This window comes from Lonchura striata, chromosome 4, assembly GCF_046129695.1.
Source record: "Lonchura striata isolate bLonStr1 chromosome 4, bLonStr1.mat, whole genome shotgun sequence".
Classification (NCBI taxonomy): domain Eukaryota; kingdom Metazoa; phylum Chordata; class Aves; order Passeriformes; family Estrildidae; genus Lonchura; species Lonchura striata.
In genome coordinates this window covers 32,131,316-32,157,838 of record NC_134606.1, presented here as the reverse complement: position 1 = coordinate 32,157,838, position 26,523 = coordinate 32,131,316, and the positions used below count along the sequence as shown (strand labels likewise).

Here is a 26,523-nt window from a genome sequence, read left to right as displayed (position 1 = left end):
CAGATCGCAGTTGTTCAGGTTCATTAAGACTGCTGAGGAGGGTTTCAGAAGAGACTAGCGACAGCTGAGTGAAACAGCTGAGCAATTCTGCAGAGTAGTGACATCAGCACTGTAGTATAAAGCAGTGCAGTGGGCACTGACAAAATAGTGCTTAAATTTGTTAAGTTTTGTGCTTTTTTAGGAGCATGGTCTCTGCGTGTTTCTGGAGTTAGTGGTGAATGTGTTAGATGAGTCAGGAGTGGTAATTAAAAGTCTAAACTTATGACTATAAATGAGGAGGTATGTAAGAAGTCATGGAAGAGAGGTTGCTCTGTGAAATTGGTAGTTTTATCCTTTTGGATACTGTGTTTGGTTTTATGGCTCATGTACAAGGCATTTCAGATTTCAGAAAATTTCATTTAAAAATAGTAGAGCAGCAGGTAGAGAGGTATTAGTGTTTTAACAGTAGTAAAACATCTGTTGTAGGTTTTAGTTTAGTGCTTCCTGTAAATAAGTACTCAGTAAGATTCAAAAGTAAAAGATTTGTGAAATGGACAGGAGGAAATATTTCATCCAGTGAGTCGTTTAATTGTGGGGAACCCCTGATTCCAGGTACTGTCATTTATCTGGGGAGGTAGGTTTTGATTGCTGCATTTGGTTATAGTTGTACTCATTGGGATAAAAAGTCAAAATATGCCAGTCCCTGAGGATCTCAAAAGAACTGTTTCTAGTCTGGAATTAGAGCATTTCCTTTTAAGGTGCAGTATACACTGGTGGTAATGTGTGCTGTTGGATTTCTAATGCTTCCTCTGTAAGATGATTGATGAGCATGAAGGAGGCAGAAGATTTGGTGAGTTTCTGAACTGTTGTGCCCTGGCATTTCCTTTGTTCCCATCCTCACAGCTAACCCCCACACAGGTGAGACCAAAGGACAGAATTTGAAAGAATTTTGAATCACTGTGGGGAGCAAGGGTCATTGCATCTACCTCATGCAGGTAGAACATAGGGACAGAATATACTAATACAGCTTCTTCATGTATTGAGGGGTAAAATATTTCAATTTCACTTTAAAGTACATATTCTTAAAGGTACTCCAGCCATATTGAAAACTCTGCTCTCGACCACAGGGAAAAAAATGACCCAGTAAACTCTCAACTGCTAAGTCTTTGGAGCATATAACCTTTTCTCTTTAAAAGCACTTTTGCACTAATTTAATTGATTCCATGCCTGGCCTTTTCATCAGTTCTCTTCTAGCCAGGAAAAACTGAGCTGTTAAAGGCTGCTGCAGTACCATGGGACTTGTGTTCAGTGTTGCAGGTTCTTATTTTAACCTGATGTTATCTGCCAGTCATCACTATTGGTTTGAAAAGCTGTAACCACTGCAGTACTGTCTTTGGGCTAAAAATCTTTTAATGGTTACAGCAGTCAATATAAATGAGAGAGAGTGCACTATGTCTTTGGGCCATGTTGATAATTACCACCTTTCAAGAATAATCACCTTTCAAGAATTTTTTCTGCTGACCAGATTCTTGCTGAATATTTGCTGCAGCATCTCCAGCCACACTGCATGTGTACTGGCTAAATTGAAGAGGATAGTGAAGACATGTTGTTAAGACCTTCAACAGCCGTGTTTTGTGCTTTCAGCAGTGTTTGGAAAGGAGTATTTTTATCTGTGTTTTTAAAATTTTTATAAGAATACATCTAGGTTTATCTTTGTTTGTTGGGTTTTGTTTCTTTTGTTTCTCATTTGCTTACTCTCTCTTGCCAAACCTCCTCTAGTGTCAGATTTTTTAAATGCTTCTATCTTTCCTTGTGTTTGCTGTTTGCTGCCAGAGAACAGGCAGGCTTTGTTTTTGAGGGGGTGGGGTGTTGGTGTGGTTGATTACAATATAGCATTAACACGGGTCAAATTAATTTGATAATAGCAGATTTCTATGAAAAAGCCCCAAACCCTTCTCCCTTCTCATTTTGTCCTAGCAACAAAATATGTTACAGGATTCTTCTGTGTGGTTTAAAATATCACATACTTTCCAGTGAGCTATAATTTAAAGAAGCCTCATTTAGTAGTTGAATTCTAAAAAGACACAATTGTTTTACCTACTGGGCTTTTTGAGGGAGGGAGTTGTATTGGTTGCCTTGGTTTAAGACTTGATGTTTTCATTCAAATGCTGTTTCCTGGGCGGTTGTATTAGCAAGTGTCACACTGGATCATGATTCTGTCCTGCATTAGGTAACACTTGAAGCATTGTTTGTTTTTGGTCTTAGGTTTTGAGATTCTTTTTTAGAATGTGGTAAGCAGACATGCTTAGAAATGGATAACAGCTGAGAAGAATTGGATGATCAAAGACCCTTAATCATATCCACAGAGTGAGCTGTTGAAGATCATGGTCTTGGGAGTTAAACCTAGGAATATTTGCTTCAAACTCACTTGCAGTCAGCATAAAAAGGTTAACTGGAACTACTTGCTCTTTTGTAGGGTGACAGTGAGCCACCAATAAAATACAGCTTTGGGGAAAAAAGCAGGGTGTAAGGTATAAGGTATACTAAAAGTAAGGAAATTCCAATTTCTGATGCAGGTGGGAGGTCAGCTGGAACACTAGAATATGGTGCAGAATTCTGGTTGTTGCTTTAAAGGAAAGTTACGTAAGTTAAAGTGTAGAGGAGTCCTCTAACAGGTTAAAGGGACAGGAAGAGCAGACATACAAAAGAACACTAGAAGAGTATGATTTTTAAAAGCCAGTGATCTGACATCTGAAGGAGGGGAGGTGTGTTCTCTGCTAATAAACTGGGGTGTAAGTAGCAGGAGTAAGAAAAAAACAAGGAAGGATATTTAGTTCCTAGACAACATTAGCACAGAAACAGATGGGCATTACTTGTTGAGATTTTGGTGAACTTAATGCCCTGATCATGTTTCCTCTTGTGATTTCTTAAAGAACCAGGAGATTTGTTCAGGTAAGTCAAGCAGAACTTATTAGCATACTGCAAGTAAGTTGTTGTTAGTAGAGCAATAATATGTCAACATTTCTAGTATTAAGAGATTTCCTAAAGAAATGGAAGTGTAAATTGGTATCTTTCTGATGTTCCATAATCTAGTTTCTTCTGAGGCCACAGGGTTCCTGAGCTGTGTTCCTAGTGTAGTGTTTGGGTGGTTCCTGCTTTGTGAAGTTCATTCTTGTAGAGGTGGTCATGATGACCAACACTGAAATAAGCTCAGTTGGTTGGAACATGGTTCTATTAACATCAAGGTTACAGGTTTGGTCTCTTTATAAGCTATTTACTACTGTTGGACTTGATGATCCTTGTGGGTCCCTTCCAACTCAGAATATTTTATGATCCTGTGGTGACTATGGTCTCTGCAGCTACAATTGCTGAGCACTGATGGCTGATTTTAGCCACTGAAGTTAGGGTAACTAGTACAGGTGAGACAGACTTGCACCCTTGATAACCTTCTTGGCTTCTTTTGACCATGTTCTTTTTTAAGCTTTTTTGTTTTCTCTCATGTGTTATCACATGTGTGGGTCTGTGTGCGTGTGTTCCCATTTTAGCACATTCCTTTCCATCTCTTGAGTTCCCTCTAGTGATCGGGAAAGGGCTGTGGCAAAGCAGGGGAATCCCAGGCCCCAGCTTGCAAGGACTGAAGGATATATGCAAACTAATGTAGAGTTTGACAAAGGAGTGTGTGCAAAAAAAGAAATTGGGATTTTTACATCATCTGCTTCCTCAGTGTGTGATCAAGATTGATGTTAGGCTATACTGTATGTTGTACTGGTATATTTGAATGCACATGCATGCATGGAGTTATACAGAGAGAAGTATGTGGTGTGTTTGTACTGTGTGCTATCAATAAGGCAGCTTTTGTTTTAGTACCAACCTCTGTTGTGCTGTGGGGGGAGATGTGGGATGGAGGAACAGAGCATCTGCCCTGGTTGGGGAATGCCTGTGGTATTTTGGCTAAGCCTTCCTCCCATGAGACCACACTGCTATAACATCACTGATGATGGCAGCACTGGTTTGTCCATCAACTTAAGCTCTTTTAAACCTTCTCAATTATATTTTTCCCACTGCTGGTCTCTCACTTTTGCTCTCTGCTATGTTTGAGGTATCAGATACTTCTTGCTTTTGTTAATACTGCTTTTTAAAGGGCTGTGTAATGGTGCTGTAAACTGATGAATTTGAGTAAAGAAATGCCCAGGCCCATGCACACAAGATGTCTTTGTGTGCTTGGTGCATTCCAGGTATCCATAGGCATCACACATACAAGAGGAATTGTCTCATTGAAAGAGCTTGTAGTTGTATTAGTCTGTTCAGAATACTTGAGTTGATCCTGAGCATATAATATGGGTTCAAGTGCTAGAGAAATTTGGTAAAGAGAATAGATATTCGGGCTGCAGTATTACCTTTAGCTTTCTTCTGCCAGAGTTTTAACTTTGGTATTAGTTGCAAGACTACTGCATCAAGAACCTGTGCACGTCTGTGAAAACAGTGCTGCATGCATGAGCCCGTTTAGCTTTGCGTGACAGTTGTCTAGTGCAAAGAGGAAGAAGATTGGAACTGTTGTTTATGCTTTCAATAAGTGCTTGTTCTAATTCACTTTTAATTTTTTCTTCATGGAGTGGGTTTTGTTGCTGTAAAGTGCGTATGTACTTAGTAGACAAACCAGAGTTTCTGAAGGACAATCCTAGGGGACCCAAAACGTTATAAATGTCAAGCTGGATTCATTAGAGGTGTTGTGGCTGATGCTGTGGCTCCAGAGAATGCAAAAATTCTGAAAGCTGAAGGAAGATTTCCTCCAAGGACGCTTTTCAGGGAACACAAAAATTTTTGACTGTGTGTATAGCAAGCCCCCAGCTTTTAATGGAGAGATTGGCTGCTGGTGTAACTACCAGTGTGGCAAAGCATGCTGTTAACCTTACACTTGTAAATCAATCTGCTATATGGCTTTGCTGCCTAACAACCACCACAGACCTGTAACCAAAAGTGATGTTTGTTGGTATAACAAACTGTAGCTGTATAACCAAGCTATTTACTTGTCCTCTTGAAACACTCAGACCTGTTTTAGGCTTGGACTCTTTCACTGCCAGGGTTGTTGTAGGGCCAGAGAGGTAGTGACTTTTATATTTCATTCAGTCCTAAGCACCTGGTGTGTTCATTTGGTGAAACACATAGGAGAGCTGCCTATTCCAGCATAGCACAAGTGAATCCTAAAGTGTTGTGTTCCAAAATTTTATGGATTATGTGCCTTCTATGCTTCAAACAATTTCAGAATGCATGGAGTGCAGGAACCTTTATAACTACCTTTTTCCTTTTGCACCTCCATTTTGGCGTAGTGGTCTGATTTAGATGATTAAGTCATGACTAGAAATAGTTCTTTTTCAGTAAAGGCAATTTTAAGTGTTTCCTTCTTTTAAAAGAAAATCAGAACAACTAAAAATGTTCCTCTGAAACAGCAGCATCTGTCTCTCATCTCATATAATATTCCTATTTCTTCAGTGTTTTCGTGATACTTTACCTTAGCATATCCTCACCAAGTAAAGGAAAACCTAGCACTGGGAGTGAGATCCTGACACAGTGACCTCGTTCTAAGCATTACCTTCTTTGTCAGCGGCAGCAGAAGCTGAAGCAGCTCTGCTGGCCCTTGGCACTTGGAACAGTTTGGCATTTTCTGTCTGGCATGGTTTCAGGGCTCACCTTTTTTTAAGCCCAAATGGTGAATGGGATAATGAAAAATAAGCTTACAGGAACTTGTCCACTGTGCTAATTTTTTGATTAACAGTTCACAGCAGCACAACTTTGATCTAGTGTACAGCAGAGCTGCTTCAGAGTTACACTTAGATCTACAGCATTCTTCAGGACTGACAAAAGAGTAAATCTTTATTTTTAATTAATAGACCTAAAACTGGTAAGTGTCATGAAAAATAGTGAATAGCTAAAGAAAATACTGGTCTGTGTAAGTATCTGAATGCCCACATATGTCTGTGCATTTGTTTATGTGTATAAGGGGGAGATGTGCCTTACATCAAGAAGATATGCTAGGGGTGATTTTTTTTATCTTGACTAGAGGGTTAAAGCTTTAACTTGTCTGTGCTAATGCATGTAAATAGCCTTTTTGTCCACTTAATGAGAAGGCTGGCTTGTTATCCTGTACAGTGCAGCTGGGCACTGTTCCAGAAGCATAGGCACTTCATTTCAAAGACAAAGAAGCCAGCGCAGACACAGGGAGAAACCTGGAACATTGCGCTGTGGATTTTTTCAGAGCGATGACTCATTTCAGTTCACAAAGGATTCTGGGCAGGGTAGTGAGAAGTCAGGTTGGCTGATCCATTCCTATGACTTCACTTTGCAGAGAGCCAGGGAGAAGAGGAGTGACACTGCAGAATCCTGAGGCACTGCAGTGGAGAGGTGCTTTGCAAAGACTGTGAGTGCCTTCGGAACAGGGGGTGGTATCAGAACGTGATTTCAGCCATTCCATGGAAACAGGGCAAAGAGAGAGAGATGTTTGCAAAACACTGTGTGGGAGTTATATTTGTAGTCCCTTTTAGATTCTCCTCCACCTCCTTTGTAATTTCTTAACCATTTATTTCTCATGCTTATGTGAGAATTGTGTGAAATAGTGTTCCTTTCAGTGGACCTACATAGGTAACTGCATTTTTTTCTTCAGTATGTCCCTATTTCCTGCTTTAAGAGGTGGGTGTTCAGCATATTAATGCCTAAAAGCATGCTTTGTTTTTCTTCTTTCAGGTCCTGTGGCACTGACTTATGCTGCATTCAGCCAGCTTCCACAGTGATATAAAGCCCCAATATGCACATTGTTGTTACATCACAGCTTCTCTGGATACTGTACTGGAGCATGGAACCAGACCATAGGGGTTCAGGTAAGTCCCCCTTTTTTAACATATTGTGTGCCAGGAATATAGACATGGACATTTATTAAAAAATGCATTTGAAAAATATTGTTTGGGGAAACACATTCTAAAGCACACAATATATTAAAAAAACACAGTCCCCCCACACCTCCTTCCCAGGATAAGCAATGCTACAGAAATCTCCTCATCTGAATCCTCTGGGAAAGTTCCGTGCTCCAGCAGAAACTTTTTATGATCATAGTTGTAACACGTGCTGGGATATCACTTTGAATCAGGAGGCAGCTGGCCACAGGACATGAACAAAGAAAAGGAAAACTAAATCACAGGAAATACACAGGATGAATGCCTGTAAGACGAGTCTGCTGACTGTGGGTAATTTAGCACCTGTTTCTGAAAGTTGGTGCCACTTGGTGAAACTGGAGATCATGACTTTAGCTGGGTCTGAATGATTAAAAAGATCAATTTACACAGTTGAAGTTAATAACTAGTAAGGAACTAGAACTCTGTTAAGGTTATATTGGTTATAGTAAGTTTGATGTGTTTTCTTCAGGCTGTGTAGATTTGGAGTGGTCACATTCTTGGAAGTATTCATTATTTATTTTGGTGGGTGTGCATTTCAGAGATGCAGAAGGAACTTGCTGGTTAGTGAATGAATGTACTACTGCATTTGTTGAGCCTTTGTTTAAGCTGCTCTTAAACAGGAATAAATGGAAAAATATTTTATGTATTTTTTGTTGTTATTAACAGTCCTCTAATATGTGTATCTGTCCAGTAAAAACAATCCACAGAATTTTTTATAAAATACTCCAGGAAATGTAGCTTAAAAGGAGGATTTAGGCTATGTCTGGAAACAGCACAAGCAACATTTCTTCTAATTTTCTTTGTTTCTGATTTTGTCAGAGAAATGTGATCTTTTCTGTGTAAGCATGCTAGTGCAGATTCAAGGTACTTCACAGTAGTTCTGGTTAATACCAAAGAAATCTGCATATTCTTCTTTTCCCTCCTTTTGTTCAGTCAAATGGGAATGTCTAACTTAAAATGGCAATTACATATCCTTGTTGTGAATTCACATCAGAATAGGTTTGCTACATCTACTTACAAAGTATTCTTTAATTAGCATAATTCAGTCAAGTTGGGGTTTGGGGCAAAAAGAGGCAAAAAGACTACTTACATGTCTGGCCTGTGCAGCTCAGGCCAGACATGTAAGTTCTTCAGCATCTGTCCCTTCATTAAGTAAATCTGAAAGCGTACTTTTCCCAGAAGAGACTTTTTACATTTAGTATTATTGGGAAAAAAAATTAATATTCTAGGCCCTCCTTTGCCCATTACAAGTAGTTTTGTTAGAAAATTACCTTTCTGTAGTTCTTCCCAGGGTGAAATCATAGGCAAGTGTTGGTGAGAACAGGCTGTTGGCAAGAAAATTTTTGTAGGGGATTTCTGTTGCAACAACCACTATAATCATGAGATACCATGGAGTTACTGTGCTCTAGCTTGATGTTTTCTGATTAATAATGTAGTTCTGTAAGCAGCAAAAGTAGTGGAGTCAGATTTCCCTTGTCAAGTGTTTTTTTACTGGATTCTGTCCTATCTAGTGGGAGGTTGCTATGCCTGAAGCTCTGTATAGATGTAATATGTAGCAAACACTTGTTTTAGAATCACTACTCTTGTCTAGTGAGGGCCAATCTCCCTGACACAAAGAAATCCACAGATTCTGATTGTGCAAGCCTCATTTTATGTGGAAACCAGGCTAAAAATTATGTATAAAGGTTGTCTTGAGCTAGAAGAAACAAAAGATTAAAAAGGTTTTGAGAATCTGAAGAAGTGAAACTGGGCTTTGACTTGCTGTACTTTACAGGATGCAGAGTGTAAATCAGAGGGTCTCCTCCCTATTTCAGAGAAATAGGCTGTATAAATTCTAATATAGTATGATTTTGCACTGTAATTTCTTTAATTAATGTACAATGGTTGTGCTGAATTGGTTCCATTTGTAACTCAAGAGGTGATTTTTCAAGTAATCTTTATGCAAAGTTCATGAGACAAAGAGTTTGACTTCCAGGTCACTTCTTCCCAGCAGTGGAATCACTGTCATGTAATTGATAATTAATTGCTGATACATGGTACAGAATGTAGTCTGCCTCATTTTCTCTCAAAGCAGTGTTACCCAGACTGGCAGAGAACAGACACACTAGATAAACGAGCATAGGAAAAGTTCTGGGTCATATGGGTTCAGGATGTGGGAATTTTTATTCCCAGCTGTGTTTGACCATCAATTTCTCATCTGTATGTTAAGGATAGTTATGGTTCCCAGTTTTTCAGAGTGTTTGAAAACCACTGAAGAAAAGTGCTATGTAAGAGCTAAGTGTTTATTTTATGTTCTACATTATCTTTTGTTCTAAGTAATAAAAATAATTTTTCCTCCAGGCTAGCAATACAAATCCCCAAGGCATACATGAGTACAATTCTTGTTCACTGTTTCTTACGTGCTTAGGCATTCTTTAAAATTGAATGTCACTTAATACAATAAGTCTAGAAAACTTTTTATTATTTTAAGAGAGATTTGGAAAGACATTGCAGAAACAGAGCTGGAGCTATATATACACGTATATTTCTTATGTTTGAACAAAACATACAGTCAGCTGGTGAAAACTGCTCTCTGAGCTCCAGTTTTCATTTAATTGGGAACACAAACATATGAAAGTTGAGGCTAGTAATTTTATTTCAAAAGAAAGCTGCTTGAGACAAGCATCAGTCACAGCTAACAGGAGCCATATGCTAGATGTTTTATGTAAGTGATGTGGTCTTCAAAAAATTAGGAAAAGCATATCTGCTTTTTTTTTGAGCAGATCTTTCCTAAAGAAGTCATAGTAAACCTTCTGTTCAACAGCCTAACAGTGTTTATGTGTGTAATTGATTTTAATGTATTACATTATCTCATAGATGCAAGATATTTGCTGTTACTGTTCATCAAAGAAATTCGTTGACTTAACTATAACCACAGAGTTCGTGTGATTTCCCAGAGCCACAGGACAGACAAGATGAAATCTGGCAAGTTAGAGCTTCCCTGAGTGAGGGGAGTTTGGCTTTCTATCACTAGGTCTGCTCAAAATATGTGCTAGCCTTTTTAAACAAGAGCTAGTAACTATCTCCAGCAGCCACTTATGAAGAACAAGCTATGGAGATAATTTTGTCACGACAGAGGTGAAATGACAGTTTCCTTGTCATAATGAAGAGGGCTGAAGAGCACTTGGTGGAAAAGAATAAGCCTTAACTCACAACAGTCCCTTACAAACCAGAAATGCCCTCACATAAACCAATATTTTTTAAACATCTCTATTTCATTTAAAGCCATTTAAGTTATTATTTTATAGGCAATTGTAATAATCTTTGTAGTAAATTAAATGGTTGTCAAGCTCCCAAATATTTGCAAGCAGGATGTGTGTTACCCTGGTATACTAACTATAACATGCTTTTCTAGAAATTGTGTTAATATTAAGGAATCAATACTAAATGTTTCGTATTGAGGAGTTATATGAAGTATAGTTAGTATTTCAATGGAAATTCCTGGCTTGTTCCTGGTGACAAGAGTCCTACTGGCAGGGGGTCAAACTCAGCATAGACTGAATGTTTTCCACTCACTAACCTAGAAAGCAATTCCAAACTGAAGGCCTACTTTAAAAGGAAGAACTGTGCAAAGTTACTAAAATCAGGCAAATTTTATTATTTCTTAGCTTGTACTTACCCAGTTTTAAGTTAACAAGTCCTGACTGGAAGTGATCTCAGAGGTGGATTTCTGCAGGCTCTTGGCAGTCAGGGGAGAGGGATGGGCTGCTCCTGGGCATGAGCAGAACAATTGGTTTCTTGTCCAAGCATCCCTCTGGGGGCAGCCACAAGGCTGCAGAGCAAAGGTTCAGTATAAAACTCCTTGAGTCCCTTTCCCACTTCAGGAAGCTGATTATAGTATTATGCCTCCTTCTCTACATCCCAAGTATCATTCTGGTTACCTCTGAATGGATCATTCCCATGCAAGGGAAAGAAAGGTCTTCCTCCTGCTTTCCCATCCTGGCACCTGTGTGCAGGCACTGTGCAGTGAGAGTGCATGGCTGGGAACCAGCATAGGGATACTCCTGCCAGGCTGCTTAGGTTTGAGAAATTGCCAGGTCTTTGATACAGATAGAACAATTAAGAAGTTCCTGCCCTTTACCTGGACTCCCTTAAAGCTGCTCTAACCCAGGCAGAACCGGGACACCAGAGGGCCCGTTTCAGTGCCCTGTGGACTTGATAAGATTAAAGCTCAGCTGCGGCCAATATATGTCAATCTGTGTGACATTGCACTGAACTTAATTTAGTAGTTCTCACAAGCATACCCATGACACATAATCTTTATGTTAAAGACAGTAGTTTCTTAAATTACTTAGCTAAATCTGTATAATTCCTACCTTAATTTTGATGCTTCTTAGACATGAAACTAATCATTAAAGAAACTGATCCTCTATACAAAGTTTATGGTGACTGGTGATCAAAGGTGGTAAGTCTATGTGTGGCTGATTACAAAGATTTGTCTATGAACAAGTTTAAACTGACAGCAGACATCATTGTTAGTAAATAGCAATATTATGACTGTGAGGTTCTTTATCCGTACTCAAATGATGAGAGAACAAATGGTGTTGCTCCCAAGTCATATGGAATCGTATCTCTCATGTTTCCATGTAAGCTGTGTGTCTTCTTTGCCGTTGTCTGTAATGCATGTGGCAGAAACTCTTAGGTGTATTTGAGTAAAAAATGTCCAGAAAATGTTATATTTTAAGGTTATAATTCTGTGATGAGATAAGAATGAGTAGGATCTTGGGCTTCACTGTGTTGAAGGGGTAGGAATGCTGCTGTGCTGGGAAGGGAATGCAGCATTGATCTGGTCATGCCTGATTAAGCAAAAGCAATACGGAGATAGCATAGCACAAATGTGTTGTTTTAAATCATGCTTGTGTCTTGGGTAACGTGTATCACTGCCGTAGAGCAGATTGTAGAGCTTGTGATTGAAAAATATTGCTCATAAGTCTCGCTGAGACAGCTATGCAATTTACTACTCTTACCAATTTTTTCCCACCATAATGTCTGAGTAAATGCATTTTGATAATCAATTTTAGAAGCTGCTGCTCTTGTTTAATGGATGTAATAGGAATACAGAATTAATGGGGCAAATATTAGATCTTCTGAATTGAGAATGAAAATTTGAATTTGAATTGATTTCTAGTAATTTGATTCACTATTTAATTACAAGATGTTGCTCTGTGACACAAGAAATAGGATGATTTTTGTGACATTTCAAAGCCATTTAGGTAGAACTTAATCCCTGGCTGTTGACTGACCTGTGGCCAGAATAGGATTCATACTTAAGGACTCTTTGTTCTGTCTGTTACTCTTTATGACTACTTTTCCACTGGAAAAGGAAAATATTTTAGCCTGTTTAGTTCCTTTCTTTGAGATCACTAGGGAGCTGTTACCACTTCAAGAAGAGTTACAGAGCAGAATCAAAGATTTATGTACTTGTATGAAGTATGTTAAAATGGGCTTGTATATGTGTATTCATGCTAGTATTGTCGAATTGTAATTTCTCCCATAACATTTTTTGATTATTTTTTTTAACTGTAGGTTAATGAATAGTTTGTAAGGCAAAATGAGAAAAGCTACAACATAATATTCAGGCCATCCTGAAACCATTAAAACTTCTCTTCTAAAAAGTACATAGTTTGTACAAAGACATTTGACATGTAGATCCAGGAGAGGTTTATTCAGAGTATCAAACTTAAGGTGTTTTGTTGCTTTTTGGGCCTCTAAAGAGTGTTCTGTGCTTTGTCAGCTGAGTTAAAATGTTATTCATTAACTTTTTATTCATTAACACTTTTTTATCTTTGTTACTATTAATTAAAAATACTGTATCAAATGGAAATAGTGGGTGATCTATACTTTGAAAGAGGAGTGAAATTTCCCCTTTTATGTCCTCAGAAATATTTGCAATTACTTTGTTTGTGCAGTTACCTGGTAGGATGTTAAAAGGAGGTTTTGCAGCCATGAGTGCTAATTTATTGGCTTTTTTCTGAGCCTGTCAATTGTACCCTTTGAGAAACTGTGTCTGCATAGTATACATCTCCCATTTTCCAAACTTCTCTGTGTCTTAAGTTTTGAAATAAGCTGATGGATGGTTCTCCATTATAAGGGTTTTATCCCCAGTTCTCTACAAAAAACAGAGATCTTTGAATTTTCACCAGCTGTATCTCTACCTCTTTGTCCTATGAGCTGATTTTTAAACAAAATGCTTCATTGCACATCTTTTGTCTTTTTACAGGTGATGTATCACCCATCAGCATGTCTCCCATCACTCAGTCACAGTTTATTCCACTTGGGGAAATCCTTTGCCTGGCCATCTCAGCAATGAACTCTGCCCGAAAACAAGTCACACAAGAAGCACTAATGGAGCACCTAACCACCTGTTTCCCAGGTAACCAGTCATTAATAAATCATCGGTTGGATGAGCACATGTCTGTAAAAAGGCAGTTAAAGAAGTCTCGTACCTTCTGGATGGGAATATTGACTAATCCTGACATTCTAACCAAAAGTAAAAGGAGACATTGGGGTTTTAATCTTGAAACTTTTTCTTTATCCTTAAACATATAGAGAATTGAGTTGTCTTTGATAAGACCATTCAAGTGAAATGCATTTTGCAGAGCAAATTCCTGACTTTATGTAAGTAATAAAAATTACTTGAAATACTAAACAACAAAATATTGGCTTGTTTCTTTTTTCAGACAGTATCAGAATAAGCTTCTTTGTGATTTTTCTCACAAAATAACCTTTTCTATCATCATAGCCAAAGGAGTGCAGGGCTTCTTTAGTAACTATGGAGAGCAAGGCATGATGTGTCATAGCCAGAGCAAACTAATTTCACCTTGTGGCTTTCAAGCTAGTTGTAGATAACTCATAAGGGTTCTGTTGACATCATTCAGCCAGTTCAAGTGTCATTGTCCAACCTCTAAAGAGGTAACCTCATGGAGGTCTCTGTAGAGGCCTCTCTTCTAAAGACCAGGTTTCCCACACAGCTAGCTGCATGTCTTCCTTCACCTAGAGCAGGCTCTCAATGTGTGGCCTGATGCAAGGAGTATAGTTCAGTAACAGTGCCTGTGTTGGAGGGAGGTTATATTTGAAGTGAAAGGACTGTGTCAGCCTGCTTTCCAGGAGTTCTCAGATGCTTCTTAGACACAGTTCTGGCTTCTACTTCTTGCTTGAAAATCAACAACAAAAAAAGGACATCTCTCTCCATGACTAAACTAAAAGTTTTGGAGAACTATAGATACACTTGCTGTGTTCACAAATGCTGGTGTACTCTTCAGAGGCATTCTTGTCTGCATTTGATATTTATCAAATGGTAAATGGAAACCATCTTGGATTAAAGATGCTGTAACATCACAAAAAGGGAATCCTATAACAAGAATGTTCTCTTGAACATGCTGCTTCTCTACTGGCTGTTTGTGTCTGGAGTGGGTGATTCATGCAAAGTGCATCTTGTTAGAGACATTTTTGCATTGAGGCACTAAGACGCTGGGCAGAGGTTTACTACTCGAGAAAGCAGAACTTTTTCTTTTGTGCTTTGTATGATCCTGGGCAAGATATTTATTCTGTGTCTGAGTTTACAGTTCGCTAAAGTAGTTTGGAAACTTCTCCTTTGTACCTATTTATAGCTGCAAAACGTAGCTAATTAAAAATGCCTCAGTAGGAAAACTACTGATGCATCGGTCTCATCTAGGTAGCCTAACCATAGCCATGTTTTGATGTCTGGAATTTTTTTGCTTACATTTTAGAGCAAGAGTTACTTGAAGCCTTGAAATTTACATGTCTTTTGCTATAACTGATACTGAATTCTGAGAATTTAAAATATAATTCTCAATTGAGTGCTATGTTTGGAATAAACAATTATCTGACATTTAATAATTGCACTTTTTAAAAAACACCACAAGCATATTTTGGAAATGCTGGCTTTCTCTCCCTATTTGTAATTTTGTTTATCAGGCTGATTTTGAAAATAGTGGCAAAATTTGTAAGTGTTGGAATGCAAAGAAGGCAAAGTTCACAATTGTAATTCTCTTAATTAATTTTGATTATTTTTTCCCAAGTTATATTTTCTATGTATGCTGTGTACTAGAAGAATTTAATAGATTTCAAGTATTTTTTCAATGATTCTATCAATATTTTTATATAAACATTGTTTTATTGTGGAAATGATAATTTATTGGTGACATCCCTTGAGTTTCCTGAGAGCATGATTATCAGTTCACTTGGTGTGTTGTGCTATTCTTGTTAGACAGAACCAAACATGAAAAAAAATAATTCAGCTGGCTGGATTATTTTGTAGACATTGCTCAGACGAAGCCTGAGGCAAGTTAGCACATAGTCTCTTGCTGCCTTTTTTTTTTCCACTAGCCATTAACATGTGAATTTCTCAAGTCTGAGATTTAGGGAAAAAAAAAAAAAGAGCGCCTTACTTCCCAAATGTAGAGAAAGTTACTTGAAGAAAAAAAAAATCCACCCTTTGTTGACCAATTTTTCCCCCTCACTAGAGAAATGCCTTTCTCTCCCAGCCACGACATATTTAATATAGCAAGCATACGTGTTCTCTCAGTGTATGAGGATTATCCAAAATTTTTCTCCTTTCCAATAAAAAAAACTTGTGCTGACACTTTTCAGTTTTCTGTCCAAACCCCTGTAATAAATCAGCTGTAGCTTTTTGAGTCTTTGTATTCTTTGTGGCTATTACAAAATATCTGATAGCCTCTCATATTTGGATAGTTTATTTTTCCTAACTAGGGGCTGATGTTCTGAGGGAGAGAAGAGCATTACCACTGTAGATGTGTCTGTTATTATCACATAACCTCACTGTATGTCTTCCTGTAGCAGCACTTGTCTGCCTGTGTTGTTTGTGCTTTAATGAACAGATGCTTCACTGCATTTCATGGTGAAGATAAATTTCCTAGGACCCCAGATGCTATTCTCAAAAGTGCCTAAGAATAATAAACCTTTTTCCTCAGTGCAGGGTCTTACAGTTGCTGTCTGGCCCTCTAGTTTGCTGAGCCATTGTGCAGGCATAAATCTGGGCCATGGCTCTGTCTGAAATAAGGTATGCTAATTATTTATAACATCACATAGCAACCACTCCACATCTTTAACTAGTATTTCATGAGCCAATCAGAGTATTTCTTTTATCCCTTGTTAAGCCTTAGCATCAGCTCAGGAGAAAATCATTTTAGCAGATTTAACACCATTTAAGTACTACTTCAGATGCATTTTTCATTAATTTATTTTATTCAAAAAGTTTGTATTGATAATGTACGTCTTATTTGTGGTTTTTGTTATTTGTAGTGTTTTTAAAAAAGCAAGAGGGCTGCTCATGCACGTGCTTCCATTATTCTAACTTAGAATTAAACAATGAGATGTTTGAACAGCCCTGCTTTGTAATTTATTGACCATGGCTTAAATCCCATACATTAAATGTAAATCTTTGAAATCCAGTATAAGGAGCTAAGAATGTAACCCCTGTTCTGTGTTTGGCAAACAGACCCTCTTATCTGTATGAGCCTGGATGAAGACAACACCAAACCTTAGTCTGTGCTTCCTTTAATAAGGATATTTGTCTTTTTTTTCCCCTCATCATTTCTGTCCACATATATATTTAAATAATTTTAAGACTTTCAAAATTTCAGTGTAGAAAATACTTGTATATTGGCCTAGGTTACTTTTGAACCAAGCAGTTTTCTGAAAGCTGGCAAATTCCTCTGACAATCACCTTTATAACTTCACTCTTTAAATATATGAATTATATGTGTAGCACTTAAAAGAAGTGTCTTACATTAACTGAGTTCACTCTAGGTCAGTGTTCTTTGTGAGTAGCAAACAAGACATAATCGTCTGTCTGGAAGCTCAGTGGATGGCCTAGTAGACTCTCTTGAGATACAGAAAATGTACATGTCTGATGATTCAGTGTCCAGACAGTTTCTGCTTTTGAATTATTAAACCACTACATAATCTTAAATAACACCACTGCTGTCATGCAATATTTTATGGGCTAGAATCTGTAAGCCACTGGGTTTTTTTCCCTTGTTCCTATTTAATGGAGGAAGGGAGATCATAAGGAGACTTTTGAATGCAGGGGGGTAGGTTGTGTACAGACGGTATGTGGGCTTTAAAGAGGAAAGTCTTGAGAAAGCCAAGAAATCTGTATTCACTCTGTATCCCATTGCCTTTTTTTTAATGTCATTGCTCCTGTCCTGCCATGCAGGAAAGCCTGAGCTGAGTTTGGGTCTGTTTCTGCTTTTGTAAGTACCTAAAAGAGCTTGGAATAAAACCCATAGCTACCCTTAGCTGACACTGCTGAGCTCCCAAGATCTGTATCTGCTGTCATCCCTGCTGGCTTAGTGAACCACAGCATGGACTGTATGCTGGGAGTGATAAAAGTGATAGGCTTCACCTCCAGAGAGAAGGCTGACACAATTAACTTTACAGCATCTTTGACTGCCAGGCATGCTGATTTTTTTTCCTTGGTGTTTATCTGCACATTCTCCATTCACAGGAGTTACTCAATTAATGTAACTACTGTGCATCCACTGTTTAGAGACTCACCCAACACATTGTAGCACTTATGGTTTACTGGGTGAGAGATACATATTCTTATTTTTACTATGTGTTTGCAGTGCATTTTTTCCTAAATTGCCGTAAAGCATCAGTACATCCATTTCAGTCTGTTTCCCTAACTTTTTTCAAAGTTCCCAGGAGAAATATGTACATCCCTTTTATTTGTCTTGTGATGTTTTTGAAACAGTATCTTAAGAAAAGTCTTTTTAGTAAAATAAGGATGAAGGACCAAGTTCTCACAAAGGTAAGTACATGTTGAAGTCTTGTAAGCTGTGAAAGTGCAATGGATGGGGCAGGTTGTTCATGTAGAGGAAGGAAGAGAGGTTGGCTGCTGCAGAGCAGGTGCACCTGTTCTTCTTGTTCCTATGTGCTATCAAGAGCTCACGCAGAGGACAGCCTGCTTTGCCTCATAATCCACAGGAAGCCCATAGATTGTTTACTTAGTCCAGAGGGATTCAGAATTCTGGGCTAGGGACAAATAATCCTTTTTCCCCCCCAGCTCCATGGATTTTAGCTTTTCCCACCTGTTGTTGTTTCTGTCATGTTAACTCATCTAGAGGTTCTGGGGATTTTTTTTACTCTCACTCAGATTATTACAGAAATTGTGGACACCTGCATTAAAAGGGAAGAAAATGCAAGCTCCTGATTCTTCATATCTTTTTCCCCAATTTTCAATCTCATTTATGCTCTCAAATTATATTGTATCTTGGCCTCTTGCTTCCTGTGTCCACAGTGACCCAAATATTTCAGCCCTATGGACTGTGGATGAACTATATTAACTCTACCCCAGTCAAAGCCAGCACATGTCCCTGTATAATTCTCCCTGGTGCCTTTTGTATTGTAACTGCTTTCACTCATGTCCATGTTGTTCCTAACCCTTTGCTGTTTCCATTTTAAGATTTTAGTTACGGATATGAGTAGTATGGTCATGTCTCTAAGTTCAAACAACACTCAAAGTCAGACGTAAGAATATGTTGCCTCCAGCCCAGTTGCAAGAAACAGGATGAGTTAAGGAATTGGTCCAAATTCTCTTTTCCTTATTGCTTTTAATGGGTGTTGCTGTCACAAGGAGATCAGTGAGCTTACAGGCTGCAACCTTTGACATGTTGGAGGAGAGTTGGTGACCATACACTGTATGCTCCTGGAGATACTGTGTTTGGGGCAGGTACCCTGGCTGAGATTTCTCCATTAAGTGTTTTTGTAAAAGCATATTCTTCACTGAAATGTTTTTGCATGCATTGAAATTCTATTCTTCAAGACAGAGTTTGACTTGACAAGGTCCTGACCAACCTTATCTAAATTGGCCAGGATTGGAGTAGAGGTACTGACCAGATGAATTAATGAGTTCTCTTCCAACCTAAGTTGCTCTCTGTTTCTTTTTTATTTTCTAAATTACTTTTGTTTAAAACTAACACCCCAAATAAATAATATTAACTTTTTCTGTTCAAATTAGAGCATCCAAATGTTTGTTAAAAAAAAAAAAGTCTTTCGTTCTAAACATGTAAACCAGACTAGTACTCTAGTACTCAGAATTAAAATGCATTTCAGTTAAACGTATTGATTGAAGATAGCTTTTTCCACTTAAAACATGGAAGTATTTTAATTTTTTATTCAGCATAAACAAACTTTTTAAAACTAGTTTGTGGACTACAGTTCTTTTTTTCCTTAGCTCTAGATGGAACTTTCTCCTATACATAACATGCAATTTAGTTTTTTAGCTAATGAAGTATCAAAGACTTGGTCAAGCCACTGAATCCAGCAGGTGCACTGGTAATGGGAAGGATCTGGTTCACAGTGCCAAGTCTACCATGTGCCATTGTAGTGGGGTAGTCATACTTGTCTCTTTCAGTATGCAATACATGCACTTACATAGTGTCCCTCACATCTCACCTGAAAGAAGAGGAATTCTGAGAAGCAAATTTTTGGGAGCTAAATCTGTAACTTCCAGACTAATGGAAAAGACTTTCTGGGGAAGATGAACTGTGTCATTCAGGATGTCTCTGTTTTGAAGCAGCTGATGTAGTTGAAGCATATTTTAATGGGGGAGCTTATCAGTTAAATCAGGTTTGTGATAAAGGGACAGTTTGAGGAACTGCCTTTTTTTTTCTCTGCAGTATTCTGTGGGAGAAGCAGCTTAGGCATCCAAAGTAACAAATAACTACTGCTTTATATGTGACAAGGCATTATAAGAATAGTTCTGGTGAATTTGGATATAAATACTTTGTTGGAAGAAGAATAAAAGTAGAATATTTTTCTTGACACTCTGATTTTCAGTGATTCCATCTTGTAGCTTAAGGTCACCTGCACATTGGAAGTGACTAGAACTTCTCTTGGGGTTTTTTCTAGCACTTTATTAATGGCCTACTATTTAATTAATAATTGATATGTCTGAAGTGTAGGAGATAAGTGGAGAAATAAACGGAGAAGAGAATGCCTAACAAGACGCTTTACTGGAGTTGTTTGTTCAGTATATTCCAGCTTGCACATTGGTATAACTAGCTTTTGGCTGGGGAGGGGGAGACCAGAGTCCTACACAGTTTTATGCACTTCCTGATATGTGTTTACTGTTATTTCTAGGAGTTCCAACACCCAGTCCAGAAATCCTTCGACATACTTTGAATATGCTTGTACGGGAGAGGAAAATATACCCAACTCCGGATGGTTATTTCATTGTAACCCCACAGACTTACTTTATAACACCATCTCTCATAAGAACTAACAGTAAATGGTACCATTTGGATGAGAGGATACCTGACAGGTCTCAATGTACCTCTCCACAACAAGGAACTATAACTCCCTCCACCTCGGGATGTGTCAGGGACCGAACACTACCCAAAAACCACTGCGACTCCTGCCACTGTTGCAGAGAAGACATGCACAGCATGCATGCATCTACCCTACAGAGGAAATCAGCAAAAGACTGTAAAGACTCATACTGTCCTCCTTCATTATGTCAGGTCCCACCTACTGAGAAAAGTAAAAGTACTGTCAATTTTTCATATAAATCAGAGACGCTCACAAAGCCTAAAGATGTAGAAAAGCAGTCTAAGAAATTTGGACTCAAATTATTCCGATTAAGTTTTAAGAAAGATAAGACCAAACAGCTGGCAAATTTCTCTGCCCAGTTTCCTCCAGAAGAGTGGCCACTAAGGGACGAGGACACCCCTACCACTATACCTAGAGAGGTAGAAATGGAGATTATTAGGCGCATTAACCCAGATTTGACTGTGGAAAATGTCATGAGACACACTGCACTAATGAAGAAACTTGAAGAAGAAAAAGCTCAACGAAGCAAAGCAGGGTCTTCAGCTCACCACAGTGGACGAAGTAAAAAGAGCAGGAATCACAGAAAGTCTCATGGGAAATCGAGGTCACACAGTAAGACCCGGGTGTCCAAAGGAGACCCATCAGATGGCTCTCATTTGGATATACCTGCTGAAAGGGAGTATGAGTTCTATGATCCCTTGACTCGATCCCCACGGGAAGGCTGTTTTATAATAGAACACAAGGGAGATAATTATATAATGCACAGCAATCCTAACATGATTGAATCTCACTTTCCCATGACACCAGAATGGGATGTGTCTGGTGAACTGGCTAAAAGAAGAACTGAAATGCCTTTCCCTGAACCTTCCAGGGGAAGTTCCCACTCCAAGGTCCATCGGAGCCACAGCCATACACAAGATAGAAGATCAAGGAATGAGCGGTCCAGTAAGGCTAAAGAAAGGTCTAGATCCATGGATAACTCCAAGGGACCTCTGGGCTCAGCTACTTTAGGTACACCTGAAGATATAGGTGAAGGCTGTAGCCCAGATGACCAAACAACTAGCCAAACCTACATTGATGATAGTACCTTAAGACCATCGCAGTCGCTCAGTCATCAAAGGGCTCTGATTTCATCCGCAAGCTACAAAGAGACTTGCATCCCTGAAATAGCCGGTGGCAGTGTAGAAACCCCCAGTTCTTGTAGCCTATTGGAACAAGGCAAGCCTACAGACAATTTGCCATCATATAGTGAGCTCAACTCCTGCACAACAAAATCTGCAGTTGATGACTATTTTCAGTGCAACACATCCAGTGAGACTGTGCTTACTGCTCCATCACCCCTGGGAAAGAATAAAGAGGATCATGATACACTAACAGGGACAGATGGGCTAAAAAAAATTACTCCTACAGAAAGACAGTCTCAGCATATTTCTAGGGAGCCTGGGGTGCACAAGGAGGAGTCCCCAAAAGGCCCAAGCACTGGTTCAGTGATTGCTGGCCAAACTCCAGAGGTCATTGCTAACGGGCGGCTGGTTCAACACCATAGCACTGAATCAAGCAGCCTTGATAAAAGGAAAGAAATATTTAGCAAGGATACACTCTTTAAGCCTCTGCACAACACTCTTTCTGTGAATAGTTATCATAAGTCTAACACACCTCTGCTAAAAACCCATCAAAAGACCCCCTCTGACACATTGCCCGTCAGATGTGAGAAACTTGAACAAGCGATGGTCACCTCAGTCACACAAGTCATGCCTGTTTCTCAGAGACAGCAAGAGACAACTGGGAACCAGGAGGCCTCCTTTGACTACTACAACGTATCTGATGATGATGACTCAGAGGAAGGAACCAACAAAAATGCAGAGGAAGAAAAGAACAGGGATGATGTTGGTACGATGCAATGGCTCCTAGAGAGAGAAAAGGAAAGAGATCTACAGCGAAAGTTTGAGAAGAATCTTACTCTTCTCACCCCAAAGGAAACAGAAAATAGCAACAACCAGAGAGCCACCCACTCAGCCCGCCTGGACAGCATGGACAGCAGCAGCATTACTGTGGACAGCGGGTTCAACTCTCCACGGTAGGACTGTCACATTCATTGCAGCTTTACAGACTAGGAAGTTCCATTTGTGGTTTTATGGGTGTGTGATATTGGTGACAGAATGTAGGGCTGTATTAAAAAATTTCACATTTTTCAGACAGTGTTTTTTCTACAGCTCTGGAATTCTCTATTCAGATGTATGGGTTTCCCACCACACAGTAAGAAACCAATGACCATTTGCAGCATTGACTCTGTATTAGTTCATTTTCTGTTTGCTGAAAACCTCCCTGTATGCTTTTTTTTCTGTATTAAACTTGTATTTGCTTTTAGAATAAAAGGGATGAGCTCCTGCATACTCTTCCCTTCCCTTTCTCTCTAAGATACCATCAACAAGACATATGAAAAGACTAGTTATGACCAGGTGGCATAATCTTTGGCTCAGACAAAAAGAAAAACAAATTACATTGTTATGTGTCTGGGATTCCTTGTTTGTTTTCTTCAAAAATTTTGGAAGTGTATCTGGTCACCATTTCAAACTGGTGAGACTGGAATAGCCACTCCTCCTACAAATTAAAAGTGCTAAGGATATTTGAACTTCAGATGTGACTTAGCACTGCTGAGAGAGAGGTGCCTTGTCTAAGATACTTGGAAAGAAAATCCAGATGTTTGTGTGTGGTGGTACTGGTTAGTAATTGCTGTTCCAGGGATTTCAGGCATTGTGGAAGTCTCAGTGTGCATGAAATCTTACAAATGTAGGGAGGAGAAGGAGAGAGTTGTTGGTGAATTCCCTGCCCTGGAGATTTCAAAAGTTCATTTCCAGGTTAAGAATCCTTTATGCTAGCCTTCTTCCTTGTCTGTCTGACCTTTGGCAGTCCTAGGTCCTTGATGGAATGGAGCATGACGAGTATTGTTTGGCCTGCATATCAACTCATCAGAGTTCAGAACAGTGACTCTAAGAACACAGAAATAATTTACAGTAGTAGTTCTCTTAGAGTGGCTTACTTAAGCTTAAATTATTTATTGTCTGTGTTTAAAAATAAAACCTTCAAGACTGATTTTGTATTATGTGAAAAAAATAGGGTGGGTTTTTTTGGGTTTTTTGTCACTTTTTTTATTTTCCCCTGTAAATGGTTTTCTTGTTCATCAGAAGTATATATATTTTTTTACATCAATAGCAAAGGCTCTCAGAAAGGTACGTGAAGGATTTCCTGTTTCTACACAGGACTAAATTTCAATTTCAGTTGAAGTCCTGTCACTCTGAAAGAAATTCCTTTGGATTTGATGGTTAGTCCCACTTATGTTAATGACAAGACAGAAATTAGAGAGCCTGATGCAGCATGCAGTGATGTATCAAACTCGAGCGAGATTCTAGCTAATGTATATTTTTTCTGAGCAAAAAACCTGAAAAACACTGAGTCCACGCTAAAAAAAAAGCTTGAAAAGGCTTTGAATTTATATTATTGATTGTTCTGCAGATGCCTGACATCTTTCTTACATAGAGCTGTCGTATGAAACTGTTTGCACTTTTCTTTTTTAAATAGGATGTCTTCCGGTAGTTAAAGTGCTATACTTGCAGTCAGTTTTTGTGGGAGAGTATGTTGTGGTGTTTGCTTCTTGCTCAGCCTGTCTCACTCCACAGAGTATGAGAGTCACCTCCAGGATAGGGTATCAACTGGATTGAAAATCGGTTCTTGGGCTACTGTTTTGTATGCTAGCTAAATATCAAACTTGTGTTTCTGATTAATGCAATGGTAGACATTTTCTTCCCTAATTATTTACACAAAAGCTAAAGTTCATGTTAAACTTAACTAGCAAGAGAACAGGATGTGGTGAACATATTGGATTTAGTGCTGCTATACCACCTTGTTTAAATCATAAGGGAAACAGATGAGCACCTTTCAATTATGTTTGTGTTCCACATCCTTTTTTTTTTATTTTTTTTTTATTTTACTGTTTACTTATTAACAAATACCATTTTTTGGCAAAGTCACATAAAGTAAGCTTAAAAAAAACCAAACCCCAAACCAAAACATTCTGTAGTGTATTTTGTTTTGGGACACTGGCCTACAGTTAGGAGAGAATAGGATATTTCAAAGCTTTTTCATTAGCTTTGCATCAAAATTATTAAATTTGGTGATTTTGCTAAGTTTAGGTTGCTTCTTTGTATAAGTCTCCAAAAATAAATTGAGCTGAGGGTGAATTCAGCCCTTTGGCTAAATAATAATATTGTTATTATTATCCTACCTTATTAAAAAAAATGTACTCCATGGCCTTTTTCCCAGAAATACAAAGTAGCCCTCCAGCATCCATCTGGTAAGATTCAGGTAGGTGTGACACTGTCCTTTAGCAGATGCCATGGGAAGAATATAAGAACAGGTTGTGCATAGAGTGATGTTCCTCAGGTGTGTTCTTCTAGCTTCCACTGGTGATATAACTCTGCTTCCTGAGGTGAGGTGGTATCTTTTAATTCAAATTGAAGTATGCAGCATTGTTTGGGGAACCAAAATTACCAATTTCACGCTATAAAAGAAAAAAAAAAAATTTTTAAACCTGATAAATTGAAAGAAGGACAGTAACAAAAATTTAGAAAGAAATGGCTGCAGTTAAAAAGATTTGCAATGGTCATTTGACTTGCAAAATATTTGTGTGCAAAATGTGTGAAGGTATTAATCACCATTGGGAAAAAAAAAGTCTCACAATATTTCGTGCATTACTTTTATGCAAGTTATATATAGCAAATGTTAGCTGTCAAGATTAAAGTTATTTCTTTATTTTTAGAGTTTATATAGTACTTTTGCTCCTGTCACCTAAAGGAAGCTAATTTTGGCATTACTCTGCATGCAAAATTTTCAATGCAGTTTTTGTGTATACATGTTATAATGGTTGGTTTGTAATATCAGAGTTGAGCATGTCTGAAGATATGGAATTGGTGGTCCCAAAAAGAATAATACAATACTAAATCAGCTCTGAAAACTAAGATTTGCATCTATTTTCATTAAAAAGCAGAGGGAGAAGAATAAAAAATGAGCAAGAGAAGTGCACCATACATCATTGCAGCTCACAGGAATCATTTACTCTGTGTGTTACCCATCATTGCTCTTTGGAACTATGGACCATAAAACTATCATTGGCAGAAAAATATCGGTACTATCCATTTTGGTCAGTTTAAAAGATCTGTGAGAGTTTTCCTAGAAGCCTCATTGATTTTGCAGACTCGGTCAGTTTAAGATTATTTAAATCTGCCCTGATGACTAGGAAAAGTTTTTTTTTTTCTTCCCTTATGCTATGCACATACACATTTCTCCCCTGCCACATCTAAAGCTGTGCATTCCTACTTTTCCCTTGATGCTAGCATTAATGTTGTTTTTTTTTTCTTAGGGCTAGTACTTAACTGAGAGCGGTTCCTGATCTGTCTGGCTGCCTGCAAGGCTTAGTCAGGGAAGCAGCAGAAACATGTGGCAGGGTCAGGTCCACACAAGGCAGGCAAGAGCTACCCCTTTCAGTGCAGGTAAATTTAGGTTGACTTGAAACTGACTATGAAATTTTTGTCATTAGTGTCCTTGTTTCTAGTGCTTATTTAATAACTGCATTCAGTCCTCTAAATGTGTTCTGCAAACATCTCCATAGCAAGTGGTGATGTTATTTTACAAAGAAGTAGGGGTAGAGGTGAAGAATACATGACCAGGGGGCTACATGGATATTTGAAAGCAAATTTGCTCCTGAACAGGCACACATTATTTAGAGATCAAATATTATTCAATAGTGTAAAGACAATAGAAACAGTAGTACTGATAAAAGTACCCTTAGCATGTCATGGCTGAGCTTTTTAAAAGCTGTAGACTAAAATACAAGCTTCTCTGCATTCATAATTAGATGTATCATTAAAAGGCCTAATCTTTAAAAGTGTTACGTGTCCTGTAACTCTTGTGGTTAATTGATACGTTAGAACTAAAGGAATATTGCCCATTTTCTGTATGAAATATCAGCAGTAGTTGCTGTCCAGGGCAAGATCACAGATCAGGCAGTTAAGATTTCTCATTGTCTTGGTAAGTTGCAATCATCTCAGCTGCAAAGCAAAACTGAAATGTTATATTTAGAAGCATTGTGGGTTTAATGTAAGGTAAAACTTTTATTTAATATTTTGCATACAAAAACATAGGTAGAAGAGGAGACAACAGAGGATGCTGTGTTACATGATTGCTG

The 26,523-nt window shown here is 38.4% G+C and overlaps 1 protein-coding gene across 15 annotated transcripts in view; it reads left to right on the top strand.

Moving 5' to 3' along the window:
* STOX2 (storkhead box 2) overlaps positions 1–26,523 on the top strand; it is a 142,372-nt gene that overhangs the window by 109,774 nt on the left and 6,075 nt on the right. For 9 of the 15 annotated variants that reach the window (XM_031504730.2, XM_077782897.1, XM_077782899.1 and 6 more), the window contains 2 exons: positions 13,183–13,335; positions 20,094–22,359. In XM_031504730.2, coding sequence (XP_031360590.1) covers positions 13,183–13,335; positions 20,094–22,359 — 2,419 coding nt within the window. Of the gene's footprint in view, positions 1–6,322; positions 6,395–6,453; positions 6,664–6,717; positions 6,852–13,182; positions 13,336–20,093; positions 22,360–26,523 lie in introns of those variants that run through there. The other 6 variants (XM_021544609.3, XM_021544441.2, XM_021544349.3 and 3 more) reach the window with 5 other exon arrangements.